This window comes from Neomonachus schauinslandi, chromosome 11 (genome assembly GCF_002201575.2).
Source record: "Neomonachus schauinslandi chromosome 11, ASM220157v2, whole genome shotgun sequence".
Lineage (NCBI taxonomy): Eukaryota > Metazoa > Chordata > Mammalia > Carnivora > Phocidae > Neomonachus > Neomonachus schauinslandi.
The window spans coordinates 96,507,660-96,533,013 of record NC_058413.1 but is presented as its reverse complement, the minus strand read 5'-3'; the positions used below and the strand labels follow the sequence as shown (position 1 = coordinate 96,533,013).

Here is a 25,354-nt window from a genome sequence, read left to right as displayed (position 1 = left end):
TGACTGATGGGTCCCCGGTGGAGTGGTCAGTTGAGAAAACAGAGGCACAGAAGCAGAAGCCTTCAAAGGCAGGTGGGGGCGGCGGATGGGGAGCTTGGACGCTTCGGGGCGGGGCCCAGATTTCCACAAGCTGCTGGGAGAGGAAGCCAGGGCTGAGCCCCCGGCGGGGCCGTGGAGAAGGAGGTGCTGCCGAGCAGCACCCTCCCGCCCCCTGCGAGGCAGCCAGAAGGTGGCTGAGGTTTGGCAGGCCCGGATGTGGGCTGCGGGGGCCGGTAGGAGGGCCTGGCCCCCACCCGGCTCCCTGTGCTCCTCCAGCACAGAGCGGAGGCCGGAGCTGTGAGAAGCCCCAGCAGGCCCCCTTCACCCTCACTGCACCCAGAAACCTCCCCGGCTGACCACAGGGCTATTTATGCGTGTGGCCACCACGAAAAGGCCATTCGTGGTTAGCAGCCTGCCACGTGCCATGCACACTCAGCCTCAGGCTTGCGGCTACAGGTTTGTTGGCCCCTGTCGGTGCTTCTTGCCCTCTGTGCACAACACCGGAGGCTCACTCACTAGCTGCTGACCAGCAGGCTGGCGCTCTTGTCCCAGGTGCACCTGATCATGTTCCAGGAAGGGGACGTATGGCTCAGGGTGAGAAAAGCAGTAACAGCTAAGGGCTAGTGAGAACTGACTAGGCTCTAGAAATCACCCTCAGCACTTTCCATGCCTTATCTCATTTAATCCTTAGCGCAACAAAGCAGACAAGATGGATGGTGTCCTCCTTTTACAGATGAGGCTACAGAGACTCAGAGAGGTTAAGTTATTTGCCCAAGTTGCACAGCTAGTGAGTGAGGGAGCAGGAATGAACAGGCAGGACTGTCCAACTCCAACGCTCTGAACAGCTACCCAGTGCCGGTGCTGACAGTGATCATAAAGAATGCCCTCGGGTTTCCTGGCTTTCAAGTTCTGTATTTAATCACTTAGGCACTCCTGCAGCGAGTGCTTTTCTCATCACTCATGTCGCAGACCAGCACTGTGCTAAGTGCTCAGGGGAGACAAAAATAAAATAAAATAAAACTCTCTCTCTCTCTCCTCTCTTCCCTCCCTTCCTTCTCTCTCTTCCATCTCCTACATACACATTGTGTTGGTTCTGTTTCTCTAGAGAACCCTAATGACAAACCCTGATGTCAAAACCAGGCAAAAACAGGGGTGCCTGGATGGCTCAGTTGTTAAGCGTCTGCCTTCAGCTCAGGTCATGATCCCAGGGTCCTGGGATCGAGCCCCGCATCAGGCTCCCTGCTCCGCGGGGAAACCTGCTTCTCCCCCTCCCACTCTCCCTGCTTGTGTTCCCTCTCTTGCTGTGTCTCTCTCTGTCAAATAAATAAAATTTAAAAAGTAAAATAAAACAGGCAAAAACATTACAAGAAAAAAAAAACTGCAGACAAATATTCCTTATGAATAGATGCAAAAATTCTTCACTAAATTTTAACTAATTTAATCTAATAATATATAAAAAGAAAAAAAAAGAATAGGGCCACCCGGCTGGCTCGGTCAGTGGAGCATGCAACTCTTGATCTTGGGGTCGTGAGTTCCAGCCCCACGTTGGGGGTAGACTTTACTTAAGAAAGGGGGTGGTGCGCCTGGGTGGCTCAGTCATTAAGCCTTTGCCTTCGACTCAGGTCCTGGGATCGAGCCCCGCATCAGGCTCCCTGCTCAGCAGGTAGCCTGCTTCTCCGTCTCCCACTCCCCCTCCTTGTGTTCCCTCTCTCGTTCTCTCTCTCTGTCAAATAAATAAATAAATCTTTTAAAATATATATATATATATATATATATATATATATATAATAAAGAATAATACATAATGACCAAGAACAGTTTATTTCAGGAATGTAGGTTCGGTGCAACAAATCATGCCCCCAATGTAATTTATCATATTAACCGACTAAAGAAGTAAAACCATATAATCATCTCAGCGGATGCAGAAAAAGCATTTGACAATACTCAACTATTTTTACTAAAAATCCCCAGCAAACTAGAAAGAGAACGGAATATCCTCAATCTGTTAAAGAGCATCTAAGAAAAACCTATGGCGAATATCATCCTTAATGATGAAAGACAATGTTTCCCCCTAAGATCACAAATAAGGCAAAAACATCCTCACTTCTCTTCTATTCAACATTGTACTGGAGGTTTCTAGCCACTGCAATAAGCCAAGGAACAGAAGTAAAATACATCCAGACTGGAAATGGAAAAGTTAAACTGTCTTTATTCACAAGCAACATGATCATTATGTAGAAATTCTGATGGGCTTTACAAAAAAAAAAAAGTGGTACTATAATTAATATGTGAATTTAGGAAGTTTTCAGGGTACAGGATCAATATACAAAACAACTATATTTCTATACTATCAATGAACAATTGGAGATTGAAAGTTTAGAAATACCATATAAAAGAGCATAAAAAAATATAAAATACTTAAGGGATAAATCTGACAAAAGATGTGTTTGTGGATTGGCAGAGTCAATATCATTAAGATGTTGAGTCTCCCCAAGCAGATCTATAAATTCAACACAGTCCTGATCAAAATCCCAGCAGGCATTTTGTAGTAACTGAGAAGCTAATTCACATGGAATTACAAAAGACCTAGAATAGCCAAACTGCTTTCTTTTGAAGTTGCATCTCAGCCTATCCACTCCTGAGTATTTATCCAACAGAAATAAAAATATATGTCCACACAATAACTTATATGTGAATGTTCATGACAGCTTTATTTGTAATAGCCCAAACCAGGAAATAATCCAAAAGAATATCAACAAGTGAATAGATAAATATCCTGTGGTATATCCATACAATGGAGTACTACTGGACAGTATAAAGGAATAAAATATTGTAGATGTACCAAGATGTATGAATCTCAAAATAATTATGCTGAGGTGTAAGAAGCCAGACCAAAAAAGGGTACATGTTACATTAGTATACTTATGTAAATAAAAATCTAGAAAAACAAAAACTAATCTATAATGACAGAGCAGATCAGTGGTTGCCTGGAGGGTAGAGGGATAAGGGAGGGATTGCAGGCAAAGGGGCACAAGGAAACTGTTCAGGGTGTTGGATATCTTCACTACCTTTATTGTGGTGATGTCTCACGAGTGTATACATATGACAAAACATCACATTTTATTTTATTTTTTTTTTAAGATTTTATTTATTTATTTGACAGAGAGAGAATGAGAGAGAGAACACATGAGAGGGGATAGGGTCAGAAGACAAAGCAGACTCCCCGCCGAGCAGGGAGTCCAACGCGGGACTCGATCCGGGGACTCCGGGATCATGACCCTAGCCGAAGGCAGTCGCCCAACCAACTGAGCCACCCAGGCGCCCCAAAACATCACATTTTATACTTTAAATATATGTAGTTTATTCCTGTCAATTTACCTCAGTAAAGCTATTTTTTTTTAAGATTGATTTATTTATTTGAGAGAGAGAGTGTGTGTGTAGGGAGAGAGGCAGAGGGAGAGGAAGAGAGAGAATCTCAAGCAGACTCCCCACTGAGTGCAGAGCCCAACACGGGTCTCGATCTCACAACCCTGAGATCATGACCTGAGCCAAAATTAAGAGTCGCACACTCAAATGTCAGAGCCACCCATGCGCCCCAGTAAAGCTGTTTATTAAAAGCACAGAAAAAGAGGGACACCCGGGTGGCTCAGTCAGTTAAGCGTCTGCCTTCGGCTCAGGTCATCATTGCAGGGTCCTGGGATCGAGTCCCTCATTGGGCTCCTTGCTCAGCGGGGAGCCTGCTTCTTCCTTTGCCACTCCCCCTGCTTGTGCTCTCTTGCTCTCTCTTTCTCTCTCTGATAAAGAAATAAATAAATAACTTTAAAAACAAAAAAAGAGAACCAAAGGACACAAGTTTCCAGAAGGGCTCAGGTGGAGGGCAGTTTTCTCAACCTTGGCTTCACCATGGAATCACCTTAAGCCATTTCGAAAGTCCTGATGCCTTTGCCCAAGATAATCAGAAGCTCTGGAGATTCCCAAGTGCATGCAATGTTGAGAACTAGTGAGAGGTATGGGGGGATATAAGAACCTACAAGGACTACAAGGTGAAGGGAAGTGTGCAGGGTGTTGGAAGGAGACAAGTACTGGGTGCAGCAGAAGTCACCGGAAAGTTCCCCAAGGCGGAGGGATCCAATGTGGAAAGCGGGAGGCAGGCTGCAAAGGACTCCAGTCCTAGGGATGTAAAGGGTGAAAAGCCATAACCACGAATGAAGCCTGTGTACATTGGAAGTTCATTCTGTCTCTAACAAAATCAGCATCTGTGTATAGCTCAGGAAAATAGTGGGCAGAATCATCCAGATCTCTGGCTGTGTGGTTGTTCATTCTTTCTTTCCCACTTTGGGAACCTTGGTCTTGGAAACTCCCACTCTTATTAAACTGTCCCGAAGGGCGCCTGGGTGGCTCAGTCGTTAAGCGTCTGCCTTCGGCTCAGGTCATGATCCCAGGGTCCTGGGATCGAGCCCCGCATCGGGCTCCCTGCTCGGCGGGAAGCCTGCTTCTCCCTCTCCCACTCCCCCTGCTTATGTTCCCTCTCTCGCTCTCTCTCTCTGTCAAATAAATAAATAAAATCTTTAAAAAAAATAATAAATTAAAAAAAAAAAAAACTGTCCCAAAGTTCTTTCAGTTACCATAACTCAGAGAACAAAAGGAGGGGTTGGTAGACAAGAACGAGCATAAAGGACACGAAAGCTTTAATGGCCTCAGTTCTTCCTCTAAACCAGAGACTCTCTATATTGGGGCTGCTTCAGAATCACCTGGGGGCTACATGCCTAGAGTGGAGCCCAAGTGTCTATGTTTTTAATAAATCCTTCAGGCTCCCAAGGTTTCAGAACCACCACCAACCCACTAGCTGAAGATGACATCCATTGAAAATATCCCAAGCCCCTGTCCACTCCCCAATTCCAGTTTTCCAAGCGGGTGAGGAAGGGTAATGAAGAGTTTCTGGTGTTAGTTTACCATGCAGAGGACAGGGGCGGGACAGGGCAGATTCCGAGGAGAGGAAGGTGAATGGTACCTTCTCTACAGGAGTAAAGGTTCCTGAACGGGCCTCTACATTGAAACCTCCTCACAGCTAGTGGCTACCACTCCATGGGGGTCATAAAGCCAAGGCCAGCCCCTTAGCAGAAGTGGGACTTTGTCGCACATGCTCTCCAAGTCTTGATAAGAAGTGACCTCCTGGGGGGCGCCTGGGTGTCTCAGTCGTTAAGCGTCTGCCTTCAGCTCAGGTCATGATCCCAGGGTCCTGGGATCGAGCCCCACATCGGGCTCCCCACTCAGCGGGAAGCCTGCTTCTCCCTCTCCCACTCCCCCTGCTTGTGTTCCTTCTCTCGCTGTGTCTCTCTCCGTCAAATAAATAAAATAAATAAATAAAATCTTTAAAAAAAAAAAAAAAGGAGTGATCTCCTGGGCCCTTGATGTTTTCACCTCCTCTGCTCATGATGTCATGGAAACTTCTGTGTGGCTGGGTCTGTAAACATAGCAGCCCGCCCTCAACTGTGGTAAGGAAACCAAAGCCCTTCAGGGGCTGTAATAGGGGGCTGGAGGCAACAAGTATCTGAGGGAGTGTGGTGGAGCAGACCCCATCCCCAGGGAGCCCACCGGGCCAGAAACACCAGTGGGCCAGAATGGCGTGAGAGACTGCCCATCACACTGTCCATCTGGGGCAGAGGAATGGAAGCAGTGAAGGAAGGACAGAGGTGGACAGGGAAGGCAAGGGTCCAGCCAAGGCAGAACAACTCCCATGCCTTGCCCGAGAGCCTTGAAAAGTCCAGGCACCTGCTGAGTGGAAGAAGACATCTTTATTGGCTGAGCAAGGGAAGAAGGTACAGTCGATACTCCCATAAACCACCGGTCTCGGGTTCACTTCTTCCGAGGCCAGTTTTCACCAAGATGACTGTACTGAGCATCATTCCGATCTCGAAGGGGCTAGGAGGTGAGAGGGAACAGTGAGGCAGGGTCAGTTTCTCCAGGGAAGACCCCAGTAGGCCCCAGAGATGAGAGCCCATGCCTGAGTTTTCCAGCCCCGCCAGTGATGAGTTCCCCACTAGGACCTTTCATCCTTACACATAACACCTAGCGTCAGGCTCTTCACCCCCTCCCATTCATGTCTCTTTCCCTTTAGGGCTCACCTGATAGAGCTGGTCATTTTCCAACAGAACTTGAGAGTCAGCGGCTAGAAGAAACAGGGGGAAAGAGTCATCAAGGGCCTAGGAGGATGGGACATTGAGACCCCATGACCACGGCAGGAGGACTACAGCCTGCTGTACCCTCAGAAGTCTGCATGGGCAATATGGGCACAAGTCTTCCAATAACCAGTTTTAGGAGTCCTTAGGAGATGCGAGAGTGACTCCCACATGAGACACAACCCACTGCCAGCCCCGGTCTTAGCAGGTGCACACTCATACCCACACCCACAACATACATGTGCATGCATACACGCACACACACTCTGTCCCATCCACTTACCCTTAGAGAGCCTTCCAGTCTCATGTCCAACAAAGCAATAAACTCCCAAAGCAAGGAGCAGAGTGGCGATTATGTCAGTGATGACGATACCAGCCAGGGTGGCTGAGTCCAGCTCCACACAGTTCTGACACACTGAGGGGAAGAGGGGCCAGAGGAGAGCTGGAGAGCCTTCAAGACCAGCAACCATCTCTGCCTCCTAGGGCAACCCAGGACCTCACACCAAGACCTAAACTGCAGTAAGATACCTGGAGAAAGGCCTGCTGATGCCCTGGCTACATCCCCCTCTGCCCTTAATCCCAAGGAATCCCTGAGAAGAGTCAAGAAGCAGTATCAGCTTTGTAAGAATGTAGACAAGGCAGCAAGGCAGCAAGGCCAAGCCACTCTCCCAACCAAGGCTCTACTGCTTGAGTCATAAGGCCCCTGCTGTTTTTTCCATTAGTTAAGCTCCAAAGTCTGGCTCCTCCCATTACAAGAGTGACCCCCACTTTGTTTAGAGAACAGGTTGGTCCACCACAGTCCCCTCTGGCTATAAGGTTCTCATATCCAGAGGTCCCATTCATTTCAACCCAAAGGGTCCAGAAGGCACATACTTCGATAATATACTTGCATATAAGGTGTTTTGTCATCTTGTTCATCTGTCCCCTTGCACCGATACATTCCTCGTGGGTCCAGGATGCGTTTTCCCAAGTTCCACATTTTATCATGTGGGAATGGTGTTCCCCTCATTCCCTCTACCAGAATGATACTGGTATTGCAATTCAGGAACACCTTGTCCTCAAGTTCCTCCACGATTACGTTGTAGGGGCTCACTACAGGGCAAACAACAACAACAACAACAAAACCCAACCATGATTGCAGCCAGCTGTTTGGTCTGCAGCAGATGCCTTATGCTGCTGAGGTTTATACTTAAAAAGGACCACTTTCTAAGTCTAGGACAATTTATGGTTTAGTGAGAGAGACAGAAGTCACAAGAAAAAGGCTTTGGGAGGCTCCCCATGAACTGCCGGGGCCAGGAAGGATGCAAGGATTCAGTCCGAGCAGAGCACAGACCCTGATGGACATGGAGCAAAAGAGGAAATCGTAGAGCTGGGCGGATCCAAGAACCTTCCTGGAAATGAGTTCAGACCACTGATTAGAAGTAGAAGGGGAGTGTAGACTGCTGAAGCACCCAAGAGATATGGAAAGGCAGAAGAACGTTCCTTGATTGGAGATGGCCACATTTGTTCTCCAACAAAACTATTTTTTTTTAAGATTTTATTTATTTATTTGAGACAGAGAGAAAAGGAGCAGGGGGGGAGGGGGAGGGGCAGAGGGAGAAGCAGCCTCCCTGCTGAGCAGGGAGCCCAAGGAGGGGCTCGACGAGGGGTTCCACGAGGAGCTCAATCCCTTTACCCTGAGATCATGACCTGAGCCGAAGGCAGACGTTGAACTGACTAAGCCACCCAGGTGCCCCTCCAACAAAACTTCTAATTCTACTTCCCAGCCATCTACAATCCTCCCACTTCAACTTCTCATCCTTTTCCCTCCCTCTTTGCCCCTGCCCCAACTACCAAGAGAATGGGACTCTCACTACTAAAGTCTTTCCCGGGACCGGTGATGGTTGGAGTAGGAGAGAAGCTGGTATGAATTATTCCAGAAGGAGACCCAGGGCAAATCTCATGTAAAGATTTTTAGTTGTTCTACCCTTGCTTAAGGGGAGGGAGGTAGAAAAAATTTTTTTATCAAATTCATTCCTGGGGCTCCATACAAGTCAAGACTTATAGGGAGCTTAAGGGCTGGAGGTATGCACAGCACCTCTCTAGATCCACTGGATTTTTTTGACTGAGAGCATCTCCATAGCCCACAGAGGGGATCTGTGTCTCCAATCCCAGGGAAAAGTGGAATCCAGATTTTCCCTGAATTCATATTCAGTTACCAATTTGAATACAAGAACATCCTCTGGAAAATCCCCAAAAGAGCTATTTCTCATGTGTCTCAAGCAGGCCAAGATTATATGAGTGTATCTCAGGAAGATACATGTACATCAGATGCTTCACATCCTACAGCCACGCCTTCCATGGGGATCTCTTTCCATTGGAAATCCTGAATATCCCAAAGCATTTATCCCAGTTTGCCTGAGATTGAGGGGTTTCTGGGACAAAGCACTATCAGTTTTAACACCAGGCAAACCAAGATGAGTTGATCATCCTACCACTCCAGATCTACCCTCCTTCCTTCTCCACCTAAAGGTAACTTTCTCTTAAAACATCCCCCTGAGTACTGGGCCATGGCTCCTGGTGGTGACAAATGATGGCCAAATGACTAAGAGTCCTAGATCCCAGAGACTCTCCGTCTTAGAAGGAATAGTGCTCCCTTACCAGCCCTAGGCTCAGGCCCCCGCAGACTGCACATTTCCTGCAGATCTCTGGCCTAAGGCCTTTAGAGAGACATTCAAGGCCAACATGTTCACCTAGCTGGACTCAGTCAAAGCCAAGAGCCTGTTTCCCAAGCCCAAACCCTGTGCTACATCCCAACCCTGCCCTCCTTGACAACTCTGCCTGGTGAAGTAAAGCTAGCATTGAGAAGGACTTTCAAGTGGGGCTCAGTCCAGGTGCTAATGTCCCTCTCAGGTCCCTTCTCCAAGATGCCCCCACCACCTGGAGAAGCCTTACCTTGGGAGAGAAGGACAGCCAGTATCACGCCAGCCAGAAACCTACAGTGTTCCATTTTCCAGCAGAATTCCTTCAGTAGGTAGACCCAGGTCACAGAACTATCAGCCAGGGTGAGAGATGCCCTCCCCCAACTGACTCACGGGTACCCGGAAAAAGTAAAGGGGCGGGGAGGAACCAGAAGACGCCTATTTCTCTGCTCTCTGCCGTTGATCATGGGAGACTGTCAGGGTAGGGGTAGACTGGGGGTGGGGTAGGAAGGAAGCAGGTGCAAATTGCTCTTTCTCCGAGCACTGAGCTTGGGGATGAGGTGGAAGAGAGAGCAGAGAATGTGGAAAAGATTGCCTAGACCTCTAGGAAGTAAAAGAAGATTTAGGATGTTCTTTCCCGAGTCACGGATGAAAACCAGTAATTTCAGAGTTTTTGTCAACAGTGTAACTACATTTAGTCACCCCCTGAAAACTGCCAGCTCTCAAAACCCTTGAGGTAAAGTGTGAGCCCCATCCCATAAGCCATACCAGCAAGGTTCCTCCCATTTCTGGTCTTTCTTGGGACCCTGCCCAAGGTCCTCCTTGGGCAGCCTGGACACCAGACTAAGTAGCTTCTTACCAGTGAGAGGTTGGGCTTTGGAGCCTCACAAACCAGACATTTGAATCCCAGCTCCAATACTGCCTACCCACTGGCCCTGGGCCAGTTATGGAATTTTTCAGAGCCTGATTTCCTCAGTATCCCAATAAGGATTCGGACAAAAAGTTTGCCTAGTGCGTGAGATATATCACATTTGCTCAATAAGAGATAGGTTGTTTTTGTTTTTGTTTTTAAAGATTTTATTTATTTATTTGAGAGAGAAAGACACAGTGAGAGAGGGAACACGAGCAGGGGGAGTGGGAGAGGGAGAAGCAGGCTTCCTGCGGAGCAGGGAGCCCGATGCGGGGCTCGATCCCAGGACGCTGGGATCATGACCTGAGCCGAAGGCAGACGCTTAACGACTGAGCCACCCAGGCGCCCCAAGAGATAGTTATTAATAACAGTATGATTGACTCACAGGCAGAGTATGATTGAGCCTCCCCAGGAGACAAGTGGACTTTTCTCCCCTGTGGCCTATGGGGATCCAAACTCTGTACACCCCTGGAGTTGGACTGTAATTTACCTGAGGGCAGAGATAGCATATGTCTTGCTGCCTTCTGTAGCTCCACCACCTGGCTTGTGCCTGGCACGTAACGAGAGGTCTGCAGATTTTTGTTGACTCACTGATGGACCGGCTGAGGAAGACAGGGGCCTAAGATCCTGGAAACTCAGCTCAGGCTCTGGCCCCTAGAAATGTAGGGCTTATCTCATTGCAATTGTCCTGCCTATTCTTGTCCAGGCAGGCACCTTTTTGATGATCTTGTCTCAAAAGAGCAGTGAAAAATTCCTGAACAAGGGCCTGGACTGTGGTGGTTTTCTGCTCAGAGCTCCAGCCTTGCACACATGAGTGTTCTCACTTAAATTCATTAGTTCTAGCAAGAAGCAACAACCAGCTGACATCCTAGCAACCAGCGGTGGCAGAGATGTTTACCCCTCTCATGAGGAAATGGGCCCAAGCCATCTCCTACCCAGAACCCAAGGGGTTTTTCTGTGCAAGCTGTCTCTGAGATGGGGATCCATCACTCTCTGCCAAGTCCTTTGATTTCATTTCTTAAGAGACAAGGACCCCAGCTCTTCCATTCTCTACTCCTTCACAGAAAGCAAGATACATATGCACCTGCAGTCTTGCTGAGGCCCCTCGCTGCCCACATTTGAAGTAGAGGGTGGTGGCTCCGGATTCGTGCCTTCTCTCAGGGGCCCCAGCCTGAATGATGCTGGGCGGGGCCAGACTAGCTGCTCTAAGGCAGGCTGGCTGCTGGGAGTTGCTTAGTGCTTCTTCGGGAGGAAAGGCAGAGACTGACATGGAGCTGGGGAAGTATCTGACTGGCCTCATCTTGGCTGTCACTCTTCTTCAAGGTACGGGGTTCTGGCAGTCCGGAGAAAGGCTCAGGGGAAGAGATCATTACAGGGAGAGGAAGGGTATTGGGATCTCTAACCTCAAGCCTACCTCAGCTGTCGCACTAGAATTCTGAGAAGGAAGGGCAAAAATGAAGCCTCTTATTGTTCTCTCTTAGAGAGAAGCAGTGTACCATGGGAGAGCTGGGGTCCTTGTCTCTTAAGAAATGAAATCAAAGGACTTTACTGGCTAGAGGGAGGACCCAGATGCCGCCATCTTAGGTTGCTTGTAGCCCAAAGGGACACAGGCCAGGAACCTGAAAAGAGAAAATATGTGTTCCTTAACTCAGAGCTGGAGTTAGGAGGAGACCTATAAGGCATTCACTCACTCAGTTGGCCAGTTGGTCAACTGATCAACAAATATGAGTGAGATCCTATTACATGATAGGCTAGGAAGATATAAGGATGAATAAAAAGCTTCTGCCCTAGCGAGCTTATAGTCTAATTGGAGAAATAAGCTTCAGTGTCACCAGACTGAGTAAAAGGTGCAATATAGGACGCCTATATGAATATTCTGTTGGAAATAAGCAAGAGGAAGTGGATGAACCGGGTCGATGCCCGGAATCTGGACTAGAAATGGTTCTCCACACACTGGGGGAAGCTAAAACCACAAAAGTTGTTGAAATCATACAAGTACTACGTGAGATGTGAGGAAGAGGGGCTGAGGATGGAACTGAGAGGATATTAACCTTTAAAGGGTAGTTAGAGGAAAACATCTCAGAAAAGAGATAAGAGGACGATCAAAGAGCTGGGATAATCAGATGAGTGCAATACCATAGAAACCAAGGGAGTAGAGAGCTTCCAGAAGGAAAGAATCACCAATAATGAAATATTATAGAGACGTCCTGCTGATAGAAGAATATGTTTAAAAGTTTAAGCCCGTGGGATTTGGCAAAATAAAGGCCATGGATGATTTATAACACTTTCAATGGGGTAGTATGAGTGGAAACCGAATAGAAATGTGTAGAAGGTGAGGGCGGGTGATTAATACTTGGTACACCAAGTACAGACTATTTTTAAAGACGTTTGGATGAGAAGAGAAGAGAGTTTGAGGGTAAGTAGAAAAGGAAATGGGATCTAAGATGAAATATTTTTGAGTGTGAGAGAAATGTGAGCACATTTCTAGGCTAAAGGAAAACATAGAGAGTAAGTTCCGGGAGTTGATGTTGAAAGGATGGAGTCAAGAGTGGGATTGAGGACACAGAGGAGAGGGCAAACTTACCCTCTGAGATGAGGAGAAATTAAGTGCAAATGGCTTTGGCCATGGGTAGGCGTGTATATGGGCAGGAAGCTGGAGAGGATCATTACAGCATCTACGTTCTCAACGACCTAAGTGGCAGACGATGTCGCTTGCTGAAACTGAGCTGGGTGATCGCTGAGTGGGGGACTTGAGGAGGATAGTGAGAGTTTAGAATGATTTCTGCAGGAAATGGGAAAAGAGCCACTAAAGATCACACAGGTAGAGGGGCAGGGCTGAAAGCCTGTGTGAGGCAGATAGATATAGCAGAAAGAGCAACAGAAACCTGAGCTCTGGGTCCAGCTCAGCCACCTATGAGCTGTGTGAACTTGGAGGATGCCTCCTTCCTATGGGCTCTGTCCTCTTACACGTCAACCTAGGAAATTTGGATACAAGAGCTCTCAAATCCTAAAAAGAAAGAAGACTCAGAGAAACAAAATTAAAGGATGTCAGCAATCAGTTGGACCCTCTCTCCTATAGAATCGGAGTTAGAACGAGGGGCCTCTTTGTTCCTCCATGATGATCAGGTGGTCAGGGAGAACCGCTGGTGAGAAATCTGCATAACTGTTTGCCTTGCCTTTTTTTTCTTTTATTCACTCATTCATTCATTCATGCACTCATTCAGCAAATATAAAGCTCCTACCATGTTCCAAACACTATGCTAGGTACTATTAATAATCAGTTCAGTCCTGCAAGAGGTTCTAAAACAACTGACTCCTTCCAACTGTTTCCATCATACTTTTTTTCCCTTCGTACTCTGATTCATGCTTCATCTGTCCCCATCACACACTCCACCTCTAGACACACTACCTCTCTGTCCTTTTCCAACCTGTGTCTTTGCTCAGCTATTCTTTCTCCCCAGGATGCCTTTCTCTGTCCGGTGAATACCTAATCATTCAAGGCCCAACCAAATGTCACCTTCTCTGTTAAGTTTTCCCTGTCCCTGACACTGGGGCAAAATCAATAGCTTCTAGCCCCTTTCAAATGCATTCACATGAGTACTAAAGATAATTTCTAAGTTCTATTATATTAATTACATGTGTATTTATTTTTCCTACTTCATTGTAAACTCTTTGGAAGCAGCGAGTTAGTTCTTTGTATCACCACATTTGTCTTTTCACATTGCTTAATCATGCCAGGTACATCATAGTGCATGGTAAATGTTTGCATTCGATCCAATTGAACTGAATTCCGGTGCTAGTTCTCTGTAGTACATCTACCAGTGCAACTCTACTACTCTGAGTTTTGACACAGATCTGAGGGCTATTGAATAGCTACCTCCCCTAGGATGTCCAAGGTTCCTACAAAAAATGGATCACCAAGGCTGAGGATTTTAGAAGTCTTTAGTTAGTGTAACCCCACTTTTTGCCAGAGCTTTAGCTGCTAAAAAAAACAGAGCATGCTAGACTGTAACAGGCAATACCTTTATGTATATTGCAGTATAGTTCTAATGCTAACCATCCGGAGTTAACATCAGACCCCACAGGTCAAGGGCACTGTGCCCAACAAGAATGCCCTCACTTTAAGTTCCAGGTACAAGTTCAGGGCTTCCTATACCACCTACACTTCTGACAAACTGGGTACAAATCTGGAGGGTTCCCAGATTTGACAATTTGTTAGAACAACTCACAAAACTCGGGAAAGCACCATATTTACTATTACAGTTCAGATTTTTTTTAAAGATTTATTTATTTATTTATTTATTTGAGAGAGAGCGAGAGAGCACGAGCAGGGTGAGGGGCAGAAGGAGAGGCAAGCTCTTTGCTGAGCAGGGAGCCCAATGCGGGGCTCAATCCCAGAACTTCAGGACCACGACCTGAGCTGAAGGCAGATGCTTAATGACTGAGCCATCCAGGCACCCCTTTATTATTACAGTTTAATTATAAAAAATAAAATCAGGATTTTCCAAATGAAGAGACACATAAGGTGAGGTCTGAGAGGGCCCTGAACACAGAGCTCCTGTGCTCTCTCCCTGTGGAATCAGAATATATCACCCTCCTGGTACATTGATGCATTCACCAACCAGGAAGCTCCACTGAGGTGTTTTGTTTGTTTTTTTTTAAGAGAAAGAGGGAGCAGGGGGAGGGGCAGAGAGAGAGGGTGAGAATCTCAAGCAGCCTCTGCGCCCAGCACAAAGTCCAACACGGGGCTTGATCTCACCACCCAGAGATCATGACCTGAGCCAAAACCAAGAGTTAGATATTCAACCAACTGAGCCACCCAGGGACCCCTCCACTGAGTTTTGTTTTGTTTTGTTTTTTTAAGATTTTATTTATTTATTTGACAGAGAGAGAGAGAGAACGAGCAGGGGGAGTGGCAGGCAGAGGGAGAGGGAGAAGCAGATTCCCCACTGAGAAGGGGGCCCAATGCAGGGCTTGATCCCAGGACCCTGGGATCATGACCTGAGTTGAAGGCAGACACTTAACCAACTGAGCCACCCAGGTGCCCCTCCACTGAGTTTTTATTGGGGTTTCATGACATAGGTATAATTGAATTATTGGCCATGTGACTGGACTCGATCTCCAGCTCCCTTCCCCTCCCAGGGCTCAAATTCCCAGATTACACAGGTCTTGACCAGCCCCATCCTGAGTCATCTCGTAAAACAAATTCATGTATGGTCCAAAAGCCCACCAAGGGGCATCTGAGTGACTCAGTCCATTGAGCGTCCAACTTTTGATTTTGGCTCGTATCATGATCTCAGGGTGAGTGGGGCTCCGTACTCAGCAGGGAGTCTGCTTCTCTCTCTCTCCCTCTCCCTCAAGCCCTCTCCCCCTCATGTGCTCTCTCGTGCTTTCTCTCAAATAAATAAACAAATCTTAAAAAAAAAAATAAAAGCCCGCCAAGAATAAAAAAGACACCCCTATCACTCATGAAATTCCAAGGGTTTAGAAACTCCCTCCTAGGAATCCATGACAAAGACCAGACAAATTCTTTATTATACAACACCCTGAATTCAATTTGGTGATGTAGGCTACAACCCAGGGAAGTAAGTCTAGATACTACCCATTCTCCGAGATTAGGATATCTAATCTATCTTGGCCTCGAATGACCAAGGAAATGATACCTCAGGGCATCTGGACAACTCTATGCCCAGCTGATCCTCTGTCTCTCTTCTGTCTCTACAGGTACTATAGCCCAGAAGAAACAAGGTAGGCTGAATGGCTGCTTTACATCCTCAAACGCTGAGAAAATTCACAGAAATATGGTTCCTATGCTAATAGTCCTATAGGACTGAGTGACAGAGGGGATGGGATGATAAGGGATAATAGCAAACCTCTCATTGTCAACCAAATGAGTGGCCAGTCATGACCTTTCTGGGCACCTTTCCTGTAGCCAAACAATTAACTCTCTAGTTCTTCAAGTAGAAACAGGACCCCAGCAGCTAGGCATTATTCAAAGTGGGACCCATGAACCAACACCATTGGCATCATGTTAGAAATGCCCCATTTCATCTCCTTCCCAGAACTACTAAATAGAATCTGAAATTCTCACCAGATTTCCCATGTGGTCCATGTGCACATTAAAGTTTGAGAACCACCACTACAAATGGTCTTGTTGTGATATCTTGGGGCAGGGAAAATTTCAGAGGAAAGATCCTTAACGGACAGTGGCTTTTCCCTTTTCAGAAGTTCCTGTGGTAAAAGTAGATGACAATCGAGAAGATGGTTTGGTATTTCTGATTTGTGACTCACAAGACACAAATGTCACATGGTTTAAAGACGGGAAGGCAACAACTTCGTCGCATAAAAATAAAAACAAGTTTGATCTGGGAAGCAGTATCAAGGACCCTCAAGGGATATATCAGTGTCAAGGATCAAAGAACATTTCAAAACCACTCCAAGTATATTACAGAAGTATGTAATCCCCTTCGGTTTGTTTGTTGTCCAATTAAGCAGTACTGCTGTTCTGGTGGGCTTCCTATCCCTGGTGAGTGTGGGAAGAGACACTCAGTGGTTCTCGTTCTCTTAATCTCAGCGTGCCTCTTTTTGAATATAACAAGACAGTTCCCCCATCTTCTTGGAAAAGCATAACCAGTCCTGTAAAGCCTGGTTTAATTTTGGATAGGCCTTCATGGATTGGAGCAGTCAGCTATTTATATAAACTGAGTTGGGGTAGCCCAGGGAGACAGAGGGGATTATAAGGTGAGCAGCAACGAAATGTAGAAGGCAGTTGACCACGGAGAAAGGGATCTGATCTTCCTTCTATTTCACATAGTTCCTGGTGGTCAGACTATATAGGCTTCCCTAGGATGCCTGGGGGACAGAGGGATATCAAGTGTATTGCATTCTTAGTCCAGAGATCTTCCCAGGCAATTCCCTTACCATACCTTGCACAGAGAGAGGAATCTGCTACCCCAAATGGAGGCATTAGCACGTGTAGGCAAGAGTAAAAGATTCAGAAGAACCACTTTCACACCCTGACGGAGTATTGTCCCTCCCTTTCCCCACAGTGTGTCAGAACTGCATTGACCTGAATGCAGGCACTGTATCTGGCTTTGTCTTCGCTGAAATCATCAGCATTTCCTTCCTTGCTGTCGGGGTTTACTTCATTGCTGGACAGGATGGAGTTCGCCAGTCAAGAGGTAAAAGAATGTTCCTCAGTAAGGGATGAGACCACCTGGGACCCTGAGTTTCCTTCCTACCAAATAGACCCAATAGAAGAGATGAGGTGGGCATGTATTGCCATCTAGCCCAATTGGGTGTAAAGGACACTGGTGTGTCCACAGCATAATTACCTGTCTCGAGATCCACCTCCCTCTGATTTTCCTCCGATTCCTCTGATTTTTTAAAAAAACTCTTTAACTGGGGCGCCTGGGTGGCTCAGTTGGTTAAGCGACTGCCTTCGGCTCAGGTCATGATCCTGGAGTCCCTGGATGGAGTCCCGCATCGGGCTCCCTGCTCGGCGGGGAGCCTGCTTCTCCCTCTCCCACTCCCTCCTGCTTGTGTTCCCTCTCGCTGTGTCTTTCTCTGTCAAATAAATAAATAAAATCTTTAAAAAAAAAAAAAAACTCTTTAACTGAACCAAAACCTACAGAGAGAAACATGCATGAATGACAAGCATACAGCTAAACAAGCAAACACACCCATGAATCCAACACCCAGTTTAAGAAAGAGAATATTACCCACACCCTAGACGTCCCCCTTGTGGTCAGTTCCAGCCTGTACCTATCCCCCAAAGCGAGTACTAGCCTGACTTCTAAGAACGTTGATTAATTTTGCCTGTTTTCACTCCTTATGTCAGTGGACTCCAGAAGTGCTCTTGTGTGTGTGCCTCTGTTACTCAAAAAAACATGCCTGTGAGATCTTTCCGCCTTGTTGTATGTAGATGTATTTCACTCTTACTGCTATTTAGTGCTGTGAATATAACCCAATTTCTTCACCATTCTACCTTGCGTATCTTATTTTATTTTATTTTTTGTAGCTTCAGACAAGCAGACTCTGTTGTCCAATGACCAGCTTTACCAGGTAAGGGAAGGGAGAATGAAAGAGACATTGCTACAGTTAGAAGTACAATTGGGGGATGGGGGACAAGTTATTCAGAGGATACTATACAGATAAGGAACTGCTTAAGGCATACCAGATGATTACATAGTTACACTTTGGGTAGAATGGATGAAAAGAAGAGAAAGGTTGAGAGAGATTGAGGTCAAGATCAAAGCTGAAGAACACAGAGAGAGGGACACACAAAGAAACTGTATACAGAGCCTCCACCCTCCTTGTCCTCTTTCCACCCCCAGGACAGTGAAGCACCCACTCCAAAGCCTTGCACATGAAAAGCATTCAATAAATATGCATCAAATTAATTCACAGAGGAGGAGGGAAAATGAGTTTATGACCGTGCTGTCCTTTCTAGCCCCTCAGAGATCGGGAAAATGACCAATACGGCCACCTTGAAGGAAAGCGATTGAGGAAAAACTGAACTCAGGACTCAAAGTAGGTGTGTCCTTCTACACCAGTTCTAAGAAATTACCTTTCCTGGGGCGCCTGGGTGGCTCAGTAGGGTAAGTGTCTGATTCTTGATTTCAGCTCAGGTCATGATCTCAGGGTTGTGAGCTCGAGCCCCGCACCGAGCTCTGTGCTCAGCACGGAACCTGCTTAAGATTCTCTCTCACCCTCTCCCTCTCCCCCTCCCCCACAGTGCTCGCTCACTCTCTCTCACTCTCTAGAAGAAAAAAAAACCAAACACCTTTCCTTTACCTGCCTTCCCATCTGTTGCCAAGTCTATCTCCTTTTTCCAAACAGCTATAAGCTTAGGAGAGGGTGGGTGACTGATAGTCCCTTGTCATGAGGGGACTGTCCTGTGCATTGTAGGGTTTTTAGCAGCATCCCCGGCCTCAGTCCACCAAATCCCAGTAGTATCCCCAGTTGTAACAATCAAAAATATCTCCAGATATTTCAAGTGTATCCTCTGGGGCAAAATCAGCATTCGTTACGAACCACTGACCTATATTAACCTTTTGATCAACCAGTCAATCAATCAGAAGTTCTGATTCAATCAATCAAGTTTCAACCAGGAAAACAGGACCCAAGCATTATTTGGTTTTCTGAACCAATTCCAATTTTTTCTTTTTTCAATCCAGGTGTTCTCCCTTTGAACAGTTCTCAGAAACATGGCAATACGTTTTGGAGCACTCCTAGCAAAGAGACGGTCAGCCCTAAATCTAGATTCAAGTCTCCCAAAGGTGACAAATGGAGAAGAAAAGCCCATCAGGGCAAATTTGGATTTTTCTCAAAATAAATAAACTAAAAGTAAAGTAAAAATATGTATGGTGTTGCAGGAGCGCCACCTATTGGGAGGTAATTTTTCTGTAAAAGAAAACTGAAATGGTCAAATAACCCCCTCTATTTGAATGTTACTTTTTTAAAGTTCTAATTTTGATTTACCTTCTGTATAAGTCATAATTTACATGGTTCAAATATACAATGAAGGTCTCCCTCCACCTCCATCCCCAGCCATTCAGCTGTCCTTTCCAGAGACAAACAATATACTAGTTTCTTATATATCTTTATTAGGTCTATAAGGTATTATAAATCAGAGGTATTCTAGGCATAAGTAAGCAAACTCTCTTTTTTTTTTTTCCATAAGCAAATTCTTAGGTACACATTATTCTTCCCTTCCCTATTTTTCACACAAATGGTACCATACTATACATCTTGCACTTTTCACCTAATAAAATTTAAGATTATTTCATACCAGCAAGTAAAGGAGCGCCTTTTTTTTTTTTAATGCAACCACATTGCACAGACTCACTATGATTTATTTAATCAGTCCTCTATTAATGGACAAAATATTACTGCCAATATTTTGCTCTTAAAATACTGTAGTGACTAACACTGCATAAATGTCATTTTAAAAATAATTGTATTGAGGTATAAATTATATGCTATAAAATTCACTCATTTTAAGCAATTTCTCCTGTTCTCAGTAAGTTTTACAAAATTTACCCAGCTGTGCAATCAACACAATCATTAGAACATTTCCATTACCCTCTTAAGATTTCTTCTGCTGTTTGCAGTCATTCCCTGTTCCCACTCTCAGCCCCAGGCAACCACTAATCTCTTTTCTGTCAGAGTTGCCTTTTCTACACATTTCATATAAATGGAATTATACAATATGCTGTTAATTATAAAATGTGCTGGACAATCTCATGTCAAAGATCACACTAATCTTTGTGTGCACCCCATGTCTACATTTCTCTGGGATTGACACCTGGGAGTGAAGAATTGCTGTGTTGTATGGCAAATTTATGTTTAACTTTTTAAGAAATTCCCTGTACCATTTTACGTTCCCACTAGCAATGGATGAGGGTTTCTGTTTCTCCATTATCCTCACCAATATCTGTTACTTTGTTTTTTTCGTATAGCCGATTCTTCTAGGTATAAAATGGTATCTTATTGTACCTTTAATTTGCATTTCCCTAATGATTAATGTTGTTGAACATCTTTTCATGTGCTTGTCCGCCATTCTTATATCTTTAGTGAAACGTCTATTTCAAATCTTTTTTTTTAATTTGGGTTGTTTCTTTGTCTTACTGTTGAATTGAAAGAGTTCTTCTATATTTTGAATACAAGTCCTTTATTACATATATGATTTACAAATACATCGACCAGTCTGTGGCTTGTCTTTTCATTCTCTTCATGGTGACTTTTGAAGCACAAAAATTTTTAATTTTGATGAAGTCCATTTTACCCTTTTTTTTTTTTATGGATTGTGCTTTTGATGTCATGCCTAAGAAATCTTTGACAAACTCAAGGTCATGATGATTTCTCCTATGTCTTCTTTTTGTAGTTTTTAAAGTTCCATAGGTTTACTTCTGAAAATGTCATTTTGAACATACTTACGACAATTCATAACAAATACAAATAAATGAGATTTGGAAGCCATAATGTATTTGCACTTGTAATTTTATTAAATATTGCCAAATTGCACTTCATGGAGGTTGGACCAGTGTTTACTCCCAGTAACAATAATTGAGAGTGCCTTTTACTCCCTACTTTTTGAACTTTGCCAATCTGATAAGTTAAAAATGACATCTCAGTGTAGTTTTAATTTACATTTTCCTTATTAAAAATGGAAGTGAACCATGTGTTTTTCCTTCTCATGATATATAGGCTCATATCCTTTTATCTTTTTCTTATTGACTTGCAACAGCCCTTTACATATGTGGGAAATTAGATCTTTTGTTTGTGATATTAGTTGCAGATATTATTCCAATTTTGGTATTTGTTCTTTGACTTGATGATGATTGGTTTTCTATGTACATTTTATTTATCTGCATATAGTAGAATTCACTGGTCTTTTATGGCTTCTAGGTTGTTTCCTATTTAGAAAGGTCTTCCCCAATTTAAGATTATTTTCTTTTAGGGGCGCCTGGGTGGCTCAGTCAGTTAAGCATCTCTCTTTGGCTCAGGTCATGATCCCAGAGTCCTGGGATTGAGCCCCACAATGGGCTCCCTGCTCAGTGGGGAGTGCCACTCCTGACTGCTTGTTCTCTCTCTCAAATAAAGAAATAAAATCTTTTTTAAAAAAGATTATTCTTTTAAAAAAGTTTTCCTATGGGGGCACCTGGGTGGCTCAGTCGTTGAGCATCTGCCTTCGGCTCAGGTCATGATCCCAGGGTCTTGGGATCGAGCCCCACATCGGGCTCCCTGCTCGGCGGGAAGCCTGCTTCTCCCTCTCCCACTCCCCCTGCTTGTGTTCCCTCTCTTGCTGTGTCTCTCTGTGCAGTAAATAAATAAAATCTTTAAAAAAAAAAAAAGAAAGTTTTCCTATGAATTCCTCTGACATTTTTATGGTGTCATATTATACACTTAAATGAATGATCCATCTTGAATTAATTTTAATGTAAAGGCCTAACATATTGACTAACTTTCACACCACATAGCTACCCAACCATTCCAGAACTATTTTTTGAATGATCCATTTTGTTCCCATTGATTTTAAATGGTGTTACACGGTCACCAGACTGTAAGCTCCAGGAAGGAAAAGACTTGTGTATTTTTTACTAGTGTATCTTCAGAAACTAGTATAATGCTGGAACAAGACAGGCACTCAAAGATTGCACAGAGCTCTGTGTGTGTATATGTGTGTGTGGTGAAGTATACATAACATGAAATTTACCATTTTAAACATTTTAAGTGTACTATTCAGTGGCATTAAGTACATTCACAATGCTGTGCAACCATCACCACCAACTATTTCAAGAACTTTTTTCATCACCTTAACCTCTGTACTCGTTAAACAATAATTCCCCATTCTTCCCTTCCCCCAGCCCCTGGTAACCTCTATTCTACTTTTCTATCCCTATGAATTTGCCTATTCTAGGTACCACATATAAGTGGAATCATACAGTATTTGTCCTTTTGTGTCTGGCTTTTTTCACATAACATAATGTTTTCAAGGTTTATCCATGTTGTAGCATGTATTAGCATTTCAGCCTCTTTAAGGCTAAATAATAGTCAATTGTATGTATATACCACATTTTGTTTATCCATTCATTTGTCAGTGCACATTTTGGGTTGTTTCCCCTTTTTGGCTATTATGAATAATATTGTTATGAACATTGGTGTACAAGTATCTGTTTGAGTCCCTGCCTTCAATTCTTTGTGGTGTATACCCAGAAGCAGAATTGCTGTATCACATGGTAATTCTATGTTTAACTATATGAGGAACCACCAAAATTTTCCCCAAGTGCTGCACTATTTTACAATCCCATCAGCAATGCCCAAGGGTTCCTTATCTCTCCTCCTCGCCAACACTTATTTTCCATTTTTTTTGATAATAGACTTCCTAAAGGATGTGAGGTATTATTTCATTGCAGTTTCGATTTGCATTTCTGTAATGATTAGTGTCATTGAGCATCTTTTCATGTGCTTATTGGCCATTTGTATATCTTCCTTGGAGGAATATCTATTCAAGTCCATTGCCCATTTTTGAATCACTGTGTGTTTTTGTTGTTGTTGTTGTGTTACAGTTCTTTATATATTTTGGACATTAATCCTTTATCAGACATATGACTTACAAATATTTTGTCTCATTCTATGAATTGTCTTTTCACTTGCACTTTTTTTTTTTAAAGATTATATTTATCTATTTGACAGAGAGACACAGCGAGAGAGGGAACCCAAAGGGCTCCACGCGGGACTCCACGCGGGGCTCGATCCCAGGACCCTGGGATCATGACCTGAGGCGAGGGCAGACGCTTAACGACTGAGCCACCCAGGCGCCCCTTCACTTGCACTCTGGAAAAGTATGCTGCTTTCACTGCCTTTGTATACCTCAAAGTAACCTTGTAGCACGCATGTTGTCACCACTTTACAGATAAAACTGAAATCCAACATTAGCATATCTTAGCACACTGCCTGACACCTAATAAGAGCTCAAAACTTTGTTATCGTTATGCTGTTATTGCTCTTGTTGTTGCCTCATATAATAATCTATGAAGAGTAACAGAAGCTGCTTCAAAAAGGCATGACACTGGCGGGAAAAATAGAAAGCAAAAGCCCACAGAGGTTGCCAGCGGCGCCAAGGATCACCAAGTCATAGCCTCCGGCTATACACCAGATTTCAAAACCCGCCTCGTTTTTCACCAAGCTCCAAACCAACCACCCCCATGGTCCCGCCCCACCAACCCTCGCGGGGCCCGCCCCGGACCCGCCCCGGACCCGCCCCGGCCGGAGCCCAAGGCCATTTCCGGCCGCTTCCGCCCCGCCCAGCTGGCTAGCGCGTGCGCCGTGGAGCTGTTTGCGCGCCAGTTTCCCGCGCAGAGCGGCACACCCTGTTTCCGGCGCCGGGATAAGATTCCACAAGGCCCGGCGCCTGGTCATGATGTAAGTTCCGGTTGCTGTGCTGAGTCGGAAGTGGAAATCCTTCGGCCACTAAGACTTGTCGTGTCGTCGCTGCTGGCCCTTCAGGCTCTGGTAAGAGAGGAAATAGCTTGACGGGAGGGGATCGTTGAGTCTGCGATGGGATTTTCTTCTCCTAGTTGAATGCCACTCCAGGTCTCTGCACTCTTGCCTCCAAATTTCTTCTCCTGTGTTTTCCTGACCCTTGACCCTCTCCTTCGTGAACTTCGACCCTGTCTGATTTGGGACCCCTTTACAGTGCCCAAGCTTCTGGCACCTCTACCCTTTTTTGCCATTCCCCTCCAGGAAAAGGCCAGAATACTGCCTTGCATTATCTTTGACTTCCTTTCTCTGAAAGGGGCGTCGAGTGGGTGGGTCTCCCTCCTCGCGGCGAATCCCTTACGGAACCTGGAGAGATGAAATGCAAAGCGTAGACAACAAATAGCCAGATGCCAAAGAAGGGGAAATTAAGCACGAGTCGCAGCAGTCAAACCAGTTGAATACATATGGCAAGATAATTGACATTTCTTAAGGCAGGTGATCAGTTCACTACTCAAAACTCTCCTGGCGCTCTGCTTCGTGCTCCCTCACGAATATAGGGCGTAGAAGACACTAATAAGATTGAATAACCGCAGTTCTGGAGCTTATATTTGATGGGTCTTCTCTTTGGGATCAGTTTTTCGCTCCCAGAGTAAGGACTCGATTAGTCTATGGGAACTATGGGAACCCTCCTGAGATAAAATGGGACCCAGGAAAGAATGCTGTTGGCTTTTTTTTTTTTTTTTTAAAGATTTTATTTATTTATTCATGAGAGACAGAGAGAGAGGCAGAGGGAGAAGCAGGCTCCCAAGGAGCAGGGAGCCCGATGCGGGACTTGATCCCAGGACCCTGGAATCATGACCTGAGCCGAAGGCAGACGCTCAACCATCTGAGCCACCCAGGCGCCCTGCTGTTGGCTTTTTGACTTGAGGAGATCCTTCTAGCTTGTCGATGTTGCCACTTTAGCGGGACTTGAAAGAATTTTGGGGTGGAACATATAACAATGAAAACATTTTAATTCATTTTTAGTTTAATGTCTCACCAGGACAGAGACCTTAAAAAGTATGGTTTAACAGAGCTTGATTTTTGCCAGTCCAATTTTACGAAGTATTCTACATATTTTCCTAAAAGCAATAACAAGTCTGATGTTAAAACATTTGCGTGCTCACCTCTTTAAGGGCTGACAGTGGTCCTTAGGGATTAACAGTACTGTTCATAAACAAAAGATTGAATGGGGTGGGGAGGGTGATTGTAGTACTGGAAGTAAATAGCTGTTGTAGATGTAGACCCTTGCAGCGAGTAAGTAGGACATATTAAAATGGAATCAAATCTGGGTTGCCTGGGTGGCTTAGTTGGTTAGGCATCAGACGGGCTCAGGTCATGATCTCTGGGTCCTGGAATCGAGCCCCAATTCGGGCTCCCTGCTCAGGGGAGTCTGCTTCTCCCTCTCCCTATGCCCCACCCCCCGCTCCTGCTCATGTGCAATCTCTCTCTCTCAAATAAATAAAATCTTTTTTAAAAAAGTAATCAAATCCAAAAGCTCCTAAGGATTGATGGTGGCA

At 45.0% G+C, this 25,354-nt stretch overlaps 3 protein-coding genes across 5 annotated transcripts in view; 2 read left to right on the top strand and 1 right to left on the bottom strand.

The window, feature by feature from the left end:
- Nucleotides 1-5,822: 5,822 nt before the first annotated feature.
- CD3D (CD3d molecule) lies at nucleotides 5,823-9,326 on the bottom strand. Of its 2 annotated transcripts, XM_021696484.2 has the most exons (5): nucleotides 9,153-9,326; nucleotides 7,092-7,310; nucleotides 6,502-6,633; nucleotides 6,165-6,208; nucleotides 5,823-5,961 (listed from the first exon to the last, which is right to left on the bottom strand). In XM_021696484.2, exons 1-5 carry the CDS (start codon nucleotides 9,205-9,207, stop codon nucleotides 5,896-5,898), a joined length of 516 nt encoding a protein of 171 aa, XP_021552159.1. In that variant the 5' UTR covers nucleotides 9,208-9,326; the 3' UTR covers nucleotides 5,823-5,895. The 2 variants fall into 2 exon arrangements, with proteins under 2 accessions (XP_021552159.1, XP_044775505.1); XM_044919570.1 differs by lacking the exon at nucleotides 6,502-6,633 and having other exon boundaries at nucleotides 5,871-5,961; nucleotides 9,153-9,267.
- Nucleotides 9,327-11,050: 1,724 nt separating this feature from the next.
- On the top strand, nucleotides 11,051-19,243 carry CD3G (CD3g molecule). 2 transcript variants are annotated; one of them, XM_021696444.1, is made up of 7 exons: nucleotides 11,051-11,132; nucleotides 15,534-15,557; nucleotides 16,035-16,262; nucleotides 16,859-16,990; nucleotides 17,830-17,873; nucleotides 18,262-18,345; nucleotides 18,989-19,243. In XM_021696444.1, the coding sequence occupies exons 1-6, from the start codon at nucleotides 11,078-11,080 to the stop codon at nucleotides 18,325-18,327; spliced, it is 549 nt and encodes a 182-aa protein (XP_021552119.1). In that variant the 5' UTR covers nucleotides 11,051-11,077; the 3' UTR covers nucleotides 18,328-18,345; nucleotides 18,989-19,243. The 2 variants fall into 2 exon arrangements, with proteins under 2 accessions (XP_021552119.1, XP_021552120.1); XM_021696445.2 differs by having other exon boundaries at nucleotides 11,064-11,132; nucleotides 18,262-18,341.
- Nucleotides 19,244-23,744: 4,501 nt separating this feature from the next.
- Nucleotides 23,745-25,354, top strand: part of UBE4A (ubiquitination factor E4A) — a 35,528-nt gene continuing 33,918 nt past the window's right edge. Inside the window, exon 1 of the mRNA XM_021696304.2 lies at nucleotides 23,745-23,828. The gene's annotated coding sequence lies outside the window, so the exon portion shown is untranslated. The remainder of the gene's footprint in view (nucleotides 23,829-25,354) is intronic.